At 36.9% G+C, this 9,850-nt stretch overlaps 1 protein-coding gene across 2 annotated transcripts in view; it reads left to right on the forward strand.

Annotated features, from left to right (window-relative positions):
* LOC121327889 (mannosyl-oligosaccharide 1,2-alpha-mannosidase IB-like) overlaps positions 1-7,933 on the forward strand; it is a 109,624-nt gene extending 101,691 nt beyond the window's left edge. For both annotated transcript variants that reach the window (XM_041272198.1, XM_041272199.1), the window contains exons 13-14: positions 2,209-2,324; positions 5,816-7,933. In XM_041272198.1, coding sequence (XP_041128132.1) covers positions 2,209-2,324; positions 5,816-5,948 — 249 coding nt within the window. In that variant the 3' untranslated portion in view covers positions 5,949-7,933. The remainder of the gene's footprint in view (positions 1-2,208; positions 2,325-5,815) is intronic.
* The last annotated feature ends 1,917 nt before the right edge of the window (positions 7,934-9,850 follow it).

A 9,850-nucleotide genomic window follows, 5' to 3' on the forward strand; every position in this document is an offset into this window, starting at 1 on the left:
GAATGGCCCTACAGCATAGTTCTCTCCTTACCTGACCCAGAGTACATTCAGTTTGATCCAGACAACACTTTCCATTCCATTTCCTACCTTAAACATCATTCTCAGGATTGCTTGGTTATTGAAGTGCAATACGCCTGCAGTGCTGAAGCAAACTCAATCTGGCACATACCCTCTCAGCATCCTAATTAGGGTTTTCTCTCTGAAGACCAGGCTGACCACCTTGAATTATACATTCAAACAAAGCTGTTATTTTCACCCTATGGTAAGAAAAGTGATTTCATTTCTGAAGCAGTAGGTTCTTTGTGTGAAATCCCAGGGCTTTCATTAACTGTGATGAGGCCTGGAAGACAGATGATAAACCAGTCATTTAGATACCATTTAGTGGATATAATAGTGTTTATAGACTGTTAATATTAATAGCACAAAACTGGATAAAGTCACTTCATTGAGGCTGGCCTATCAGGCAACACTGAGAATTAACTAATTTCTTTTCTGTTTTTTTTTTTTTTTTTTTGGCCCAACCTTTTTAACCTATAGGGAGCTGACTAGAAGAAAATGGGTTTTAATGATTATCCTTGCTTGCTACTGCTGGTTTAAAATCCAAAGACAAGCTCTGGACAATGAAAATTAATTGAGTTCCATTTTCAGAACATTTTATTCTAGTATTTTCTAAATCGGTCTCTCAGAGCATTGTAAGACGTGTTTGCCCAGTTGTAACACAAGCTTATTCAATATGCAAAATAAATATTCTGAGTGACGATGCTGTTTTATAACAGGATAGACCCTTGATAAGTGTCTCCATAACAACAGTGAACACTGATGCACTTCTATAACACTCTCATAAGTTGAAACCTGGTCTTAGAAATATTTTTGACTTTTTGTAACCCATATTAAAAATCTGAGTGTTAAATTTAAAATATTACCGAATATGAAAATTAAATGAAAAAAAGAAACTTAACAGGGTTAAAAACTCACTTGTTTAACTAAAAGTAACTTTCCAAAGTTAAAACCCTACTATTAATAACCAAATAGTATCTTGTAGTAAAAGCCCTCTGTCACCTTTCCCCAGATCGACACTGTTGGCACGAGCTGAACAAGGAGCAGGGTTAGTGACTATCTGCTCCAGCTGTCAAAGTACAGCGGGCAAGCTTTGGGCTTCTTCCAGGGAGCATCTGTCTCTAATATATGCAATTCTGCAGTATGGGCAACCCCCTCATGGTTTTGGGACCAGAGTGCTAAGGGCAACCACTCAGTCTACCCTTTATAAGACATATACCATAGTGTAGCATTACCCTACACTTTATCTATAGTTTCTATACACCTAGATGTTATAGATCCTGTTTTTTTAATTCCAAAGTGCCAAGGGCAGATACTCAGTCTTCCCTACACAGCATGCACACTGAAGTGCAGGTTCTCCCCACACTATCATGGGACACCAGAAGAGTCCTACACTTACAACAGCTTGGGTATAACATTTCTGTTTCAGGGGACCAGCTGTTTAGCATTTATTTTCAGGTAGGTGGGTAGTACCTTTTTTTTTTTTATCTCACCTTGACAAAACGTTACAATTGAGTGCCTAGATTCGTTCGTTCTTGAGATTTCAATACCTGTCAATGTGCTGTTGCAGAAACTAAATCAGATTTTCTTTAGGTCTAGACATGCAGAACATTAGTTTAAGATCTTTAAAATGTGCTGAAATAATCAGCCTCTATTGTGAATTGGTTTTTGAGGATGCAATGAGTCTGTTGTCCCTCTTTATGCGTTTTTCTTAAATGATATGTTTTGCTGGCCTGCTAAATTTTCTTATGGCATGTGTAACTATCCGATTTCATTGGGGCTTTTAAATTTAAATCAACCTTAACTGGTATACTGCAGATGGGTACACATTGGTCTTTTAAGCAGTCAGGTGTAGGATTAGCTTGTTATAGTATAAGTACTCAGTTATTATAATGTTAGCAATTGTCTTTCTAAAGATGCTGCTGTCAAAAGTGGAGGCTACTGATGATCAGAATATGTAGTCACTTCATATTTTTGGTGAAACAGTAATGATTACCCATGAGTCATCAGCTAAAAGATGAGGATGTGATTATTATAATTAAACTGGTTACACATTGGTTCAAATTCCCGTTCAATGAATTCTCTTTAAATACCAACAACTGCAAGTCACACACAGTCTATTGACCATTCTGATGTGCCTTTCTGTTTTAGGCCATTGAAAAGTACTGCAGGGTCAGTGGCGGGTTCTCCGGTGTGAAGGATGTGTATTCTTCATCCCCAACTTTTGACGACGTGCAGCAAAGCTTCTTCCTGGCAGAAACACTGAAGTAAGTCTTTCGCTTGTAGTCCTTTTATTTATCTTTGTTCACAGATGGTAACCAGATACAGGGATGGAAATAAGAATCCCATTTTATAATAGTTTGATCCATTCCTGGTTTTACTATGAGTTTAATAAGACACACCTGAGCTGGTTACCTATACACTGTGGCTAATCAAGTCCATAGTAGAACCTGGACTGGGTAAAACTGCTATGCAGTAGGAGTCATATTTCCATTCCTGAGGTAGATCAGATCAGTCTCTTAAAAACGTCACTGTATCCAAATTTAATAGAAAATGACTTGCACTTGCCTACTCAGTCCATATTGAGATTATTACTCACATTTTAATGTTGTTGATGCAAGATGCTTCCCTCAAGACTTACAGAAGTGCTGACTGGTCTGAAATGTAACACTTCCTGTGCAGTACCCCATGAAAGGTCATCTTGGCCAAAGAGGATAAGTTGAAGGAAGTTTTGGTAGAATTCCCCAACCTGATTTTGTTTGTTTCCTTGTATCCTCCCTTTGTTACTGATAAGGCTGTTTGATAAGCAATCAGACATAATTAGCATACTTCACACTAACTTTGGCACAACAGATCTGTCAGCTTCAATCTGCCGTAGTTCATTTCAGTATGGCTGACTAATTGCAAATTAGGGCACCACTTCCAATGGTTTCAAAATGCAACTCATATAATAAAACAGTATATAATCTTATAAAAGAGATTGAAGCTAGGTAAATAAATACATAAATAAAACTTACCATTAACACAGTATTTTGCCATGTACGGCCTAGTGCCACATTCCAGTTGAGAATAAGAAAGGAACACTGTGAGAATCCTCTATTTAAACCCTGAAGTAAAAAAAAAAAACCAACAACCTGAAACGATATTTCAAAAGGCCACAATCCCTGTTTTCTGTTTTCTTGTTTCCTCGAGAAAGCTGAAAATCGCCTTTCTACACCACTTGCTCTTCTGTAGTGTACACTGTCACTGGAGTTTAACGGAGGTGTCTTGTATTTGTACTCTCAGGAAGAGATTGATGTTTTTTTTTTTATATTGGTTTAGTAAGTTTTAGAAACTGTTCACTTAAACACTGCAGCACTGCCAGCTGAGGAGAAATACACTTCAGTTAGCTATTTCCATTGCATCATGTTATAAATAATGTAACTAGAGCAATCAGCATTTGAGTACATAAGTAGGTATTATATGAAAATGTTAAGTCTATTGGAATGTGTTTTTATATGAACAGTATTTCAGTGTATTTCAAAATCCCCTTCAGTTCAAAGATCCACAGATGTGGTTGTGGTCAATAAAAGAAATGCAACCAAATGAAAACAGAATGCCTGCTAGACAAAGCTAGAGGGTCATTAATTGCATATGCGAGTGCAAAAATAACCCTATTGATAGTGTACACTGTAGAAGATAATGGAAAACACAGATCTTGACATTTACTGTGTTCTCAGAAAGTGTTTTGCTGAGTTTTGTTCTGTTCCAGAGAACATTTTGTGAAATGCAAATCTGTTACAATTTGCATGTGCGATATGGTGCTTGTGTCCCATGTGTGGGTAACCTCTGATTAAGCAATACAGAGAGACAGTGGAGGTGGAGTGGAAACGCCAGCACCGGCGCGCAGGATTTATTCACAAAAAGAAAGTAAACAAAGGGGTCATGTGACGTTACCAACGATGGTAACGCACAGAGGACACATACAGCAAGTTGTACAAAAGGCAAAATAAAACCACAAAAACTACAAATAAAAAGATGCCAAACAGGGCGAGCGCTAGCCTTATAAACGAGATGACATATGACGACTCCTGCTGCTTCATACGGCCTTGGCTGGGCATTGCCTTCACAAGCACCACTTGCAGTTTCAGGGTTTTGTAGCTGTCGTTCCTGCAGAGCAGACCCTCTCCTCCTGAATACACGCACTTCCCCTCTGTAGCATGGCGTTGCAGTCGTCCTGAGCCATCTCCATCGGATGTTTTTATGCTGACGGACACTCGGTCAACTCCCGCCCACCTGCTAATTGAGGACCACAACAGCCAATATGATTCTAACATAGTTCCCTTCTGCTAACTGGAATATGCCACTAGATCATATATTCTAAAATATAAAGGTTAAGTTTTATTGATTTATTTACCAATCCTAAATCTCTTCAAAAGTAACATTAATAATGAGAGACATATTGGCTTTAGATTAAATAGTGTAGAATAAAATTGGAATGTTAGAGCAGTAGTGCCCCCTGCTGGTTAATTATAAGAACTACCTTAGGTGGAAATTAATTATTTTGAAATGTGTTTCTTAGCAAGACCTAAGTTGCCTTCAGAGCTGAATCCATTATTTTAGCTATCTATCATATTTAAGGCCCTTTTTCCAGTGTTGAGTTTTAAAGAACTAAGAAAATACCTTAATAAATCTGTTCATTATTCCATTAAGTGGCAAAGCACATAATTAACATGTTTTAAGAGGTTTCAATGAATAATCCAAGTCTGCTCAAAACAAAAATGTTACTTTAAAGTAGCAGCTCTCAACTCTGGCTCTCCAGGTCCGTTTCAGTGCAGAACTTTGTTCCAACCCTAAATTAGTTGATTGATCCTTAGCCTGTTCAATTCACAAATTTAGGACCTGGTTAGAAAAAATATCTGGACTGTGCAATGAATTAAAATCATTTCTATGCAAGCTGATAGTTTATTATTATTATTATTATTATTATTATTATTATTATTATTATTATTATTATTATTATTTATTCTCCAACCCTGGTCCTGGAGAGCTACAGAGTTTTCTGGTTTTCATTTCAGCCGAACTCTCAGTTCCTTAATTGCACCAATTATTGGTTTAATTAGTCAAGATTAACAGGTGTTCCAGATCTTTTATCCATTGATGATGTAAAGACATCTAGAGAACCTGAAGGATTAGGGCTGTCCAGGACCAGGGTTGGAGACCCCTCACCTAATCTGTCCTTAATGTTTCTAGGAGTGAGGCTAAATACTGTAGTAATAAAGTATGTCTGAAATGACTGGGTGGAAATACAGTAGATTTTAGATAAGAAGGGGGTATCTGTTACTCTGAAACAAACATTAATTGGATTTCAGAACCTATTTGTTGATTTAATACCTTTTTAGTCATTTAAATGAGTCTGACAGGCTTATCTAGTCGCTAAAATCTTAGGCATAATTGGAACCTATAGGCTTTTAATAGTAATTATTCAAAGAGTCCATCACATACAATCTGGCTGGGCCAGTTTGTCTCCAGAGGTCTTGAGTGATCAAGGAGGAAGAAAGTTCATGATTAGACAAATTAAAAAAGTTAATGGGAAAGCAATAACAGAGAGTACTTGTAGTGCAGTGTTAAGTTGCAGTTCTGTGCTTGCAGTGCTAGCAGGGACTATGAACCATTTTTGCAGGTTAACTACAATAAGCTGTAAAGGTAACTTCTGCTGCGGGTTGCCTCTGTGTGTTGGAACTCATTCATTACTCCTTCTCTTGCATTCTGATTTCAGGTATCTGTATCTGCTGTTCTCCAGTGATGACTTTTTACCTCTGGACAGCTGGGTCTTCAACACAGAAGCTCACCCCCTGCCTGTGTTGCACCTGGCAAACACAACTCTTTCAGGCAACAATGTGGCTCGATAGGATCTGAAACAGGCTGCTTCTTGCGCTATTGGACCACTTCCAGCCTTCAGACTGATGAAGAAATCAAATAAGTAAAATCAAATCAAATAAAATAGAATTACTATGAAATCCTGTAGAAATATTTATGCGAGCAGATTGGTTGCTGTAGGGGATTGAGCATTCTCATTTCCTTAACATGTTTGCGCTGGAGGTCAAATCAAGTGAATTTAAAAGATTCCTTTTTTTTTTTTTTTTTTTTTTTTTTTTTAAACCTGACCAAAATGTAAGGATTACAGTATGTTGTGGACATTGAGAACAAATATAGACTTATTCCCTCTTCAAATTTAAGCAAGGATACCTCATTTGTTGCAATGTTGAAGATGCCAACCAGCAAACACATTTTCTGAGCGGCATGGCATGGAAATCCGTTGATTAAAACCTTTTGTAGAGACACTTTGGAGAGAGAGCCAGGGTTTTTTTCTTCTGTAGTAAATGAAAAACATTGTAACTCAAGATCCTGAATTAGTATAGTAGCAGCTTAATGTTTGTGTACATTGCCCTTTTTCACTTGGTATTTTTTACTGAAAGAAGTCCAGCTCTATTTAAACAAGCTTGTCAGCAGTCATGTCGCTTCTCGTTCAGTGCATAACGATGCTCCTGTAAACCTTGTAATATATGCATTTGTTATCTTTCTTTATCCCTGAAAACAAAATGGAAAATGAAAAATCAGAAAAAGAAAAACAAAGCCCCTTTCAGCCTTGAAGTTGGAGCCTTTGTTAGGTGATTTTGAGGGTGAAACCTCTGTTTGGATGCAAATGGTAAATGAATGTACAACTCTGTTTTGCACTCTCTCCTTTAAGTGATAAAGTATGTAGAATTATCATTTCCCGCACCTCCATGTGCATAAAGTGGCACCTAATGATGCCCATGTTGGCAATGTAACCTGTACCGCAGTGGATCTTGAACAAACATAGTAGCTAACCATCTCCCTTTAGTATGAAGAATTTTAACAGAACAAAAGTGTCATTTATTAAAAAATATGGCTCAGCATAGCTCTGTTCTTAATGTGAAGATTGCACTGTTTAAAGTGGAATTTTATTCTAGGTGTGCCCAAGCATGGCATACTGGATTGCACATCCGGTACGTTTTTATTAGAGGGGGTGATCTTTTATTTGTCCTTTGTAATTTTAAATGTGTATGTGATGAAAAAATAAAGAGCCGTATAAGAGTTCTGTGCTTTTTTCAGTGTGAAAGCATTTTTTTTTAACCATAAAATTTGAAATATAGAATAGCAGAAAATATGATTTTGATAATTGTGATTTAATAGTGAAGTTAAATGGAGAATGCAGAAGGGGTTCTCGTCTCCCACTAGGACGTACTGTAGATTCCCAGCATGAAGGACGCACAAAGAGATTTGATGTGCAAAAAAAGTTCCTGTGATAATTCAGTATACATCCTTATCATAACAAACATCAAATAAATGGTGCATGCTCAGAAATTTACCTAGGAAATAATGGATGTAGTTTCACATGTTTCCAACCATCAATAGTAGAATAAGAATTATGCAAATGAAGTCACTACACTGGCCAAAAACCCAGCTTTCAGAAAACAAGTTTAGTAATTTATACTGTATACATTTGCTAAGAAAATAAGTAGAAACACAAACCTTTCAAAAGGCTTCTTAAATGGTACAAAAGCAGAGGTTTGGCACGCTTAGCCATATTGTATGCATGTGTTTATTATTTTAAATAGAACTTCATATACAAAATGTTCCTGTTTGTGTCTCCTTTGAGCTACTGCACACTTTTTTGTTTTACACATTTTTTTATTTTTTATCATTGTACTTTGTATTATTTGTTTGAATGTGTTTCTGTTTAAAAACGCTGCAGTACTTAGGATCAAATGCACAATGTACCACTAAGTTGTATGATTACCTCACAGTACAAAAATGCTTACCATATTTCTAGCAAGATTGCAGGAAATAATCATTAAAAGTCTCTGTTTGACTTTTGACTTTTACTTGAATATAAAGCCTTGGTATCTAGCTTGATGTACAAATAACTACAGTCAGCACTCGGATATCCGTTACCCAGATACTACACATCAGTTGCATTTTACCACCCTTGTATAAAGAATAAAATTAATACCTGTGTGTATATGTATATGTGTGTGTAAAGATAGCAGGGAGAGGGTCAGATTCTTCCCTGCTAAAAAAAAACAAAACAAAAAAAAAAACATGTGCAAATGCATGTTTGTTGAACTTAATTGTGTAATTATCGCCTGCACCTGGCCGTGATTGTAAGTTAGAACCAGATGCAGGGTTTAAAAAGCAAGCAGTCAGTCTGCTCAAGGCTGCTGAGGGTGCAACCATAAAAAGGTATTTTGTAAAACTGTCTGCTGTGGTTGGCTTAGCTGTCCCGTGTTAGTCAGGGAAGATCCTGTGTTCAGTTAGTGCTCCGAATGGGAGCTAGGTGTTTGTTTTGCTTTGTTTTTTTGTGTAAATATTAAAAAATAGCATGTCAGCGCTTCTAAAATTCAATTTCTGTATTATTGCATATTGGGGGCAAACGAACGGCCGTGAGTGACAGCCCAAAATAAACGTATATATACATGTCCGTATATATATATATATATATATATATATATATATATATATATATATATATATATATATATATATATATATATATATATATATACAAATGAATGCACTTCCCCGTCATACGCAATTTCCAACTCTATCACCAGTTTTCTGATACAAAGCCCATCTCTTCAATGTTACAATGTACTTAGCCTTCTTCAAAGCAAACAAGACAAGCTACTGTAATGAAAAAAGTTGATCATTAAACATGTTTTGCTTTAGTTGTTTTTGTGCTTTTTCATTTGCAATTTTGAATACTGACTTTGGATACAATTTTGAATACTGACTTTGGATACTGTTAATTCTGGAAACTGGTGTTTTGGTTTTTTATCTTTTGCTAAATTGCATTGCCTCTTATGTTTTAAGCAGTTCTGTGCATGGGTAACATTTTGATTTAATTTTGCTGCTGGGTCATTAATGGGGAATTTTAAATACTGCTACAATACGTACCGGATTTAAAAATATTGTAGCTCTGGGTTTGCAGGATATAGTGAGACAGACAACAGTTGCGGTTCAAAGCATTAGGAAACCACTGTATTTTTTTTATTTTTTATACAGCTTTTAGTGAACAATGGCTTTCATTCCTCTCCTTTCTCAACTCTCAATTCTCCTGTCATCAGGTCCTGCTTCTCTCTTTCAGACCTGTCATCTCCAAACAAAACCCCAAGTCCCTCCCCTATTCTTTACTCACTGGTCCAACACTCACTGTCCCTGACTGGCCCTGCTCCCACCCCCCTCAGTTATGCAGTCACACAGAGGCAGTCTCTCACCTGTCAGTCACACAAGCACCAAAACACACAGAGAACGCTAACAGATATGAACAAGAATAACATAATTTACAAACACATTGTTTACAGAGTACTCATCCCCTTCCCCAGTCCACAATCAGGTCTATTCCCAAATTGTACATCAGCCCCCCCCCCCCCCCCACCTCCATTACAGTCTACGTGTCGTCTCTTTTGGCAAGTGAGATTTTCAGAAACATATCGTTCTGAATTAAAATACTTCTTCTGTTTAAAATATTGCACTTTACCAACAAAACACTACAGCACATCTAAATGGAAGTCTACTTATTTTAAAACACAGTCCTTGCAGATATTTATTTTTGACATTGTATCTTTTTTGTATTTCCTGAAAAACGGACAAGGATTGGATAGGGCCAGAATGAAATAATCAGGTATGCATCACACTTGTTTAAGTCAACATTTGATAGGGTCGGGTATGTGAGTGCTGGCTGTAAAAAGACACAGGCTGGCAGTAATACTTTGAAGTACATGAACAC

The sequence above is a fragment of the Polyodon spathula genome, chromosome 15 (assembly GCF_017654505.1).
Source record: "Polyodon spathula isolate WHYD16114869_AA chromosome 15, ASM1765450v1, whole genome shotgun sequence".
NCBI classification, from domain to species: Eukaryota; Metazoa; Chordata; class Actinopteri; order Acipenseriformes; family Polyodontidae; genus Polyodon; species Polyodon spathula.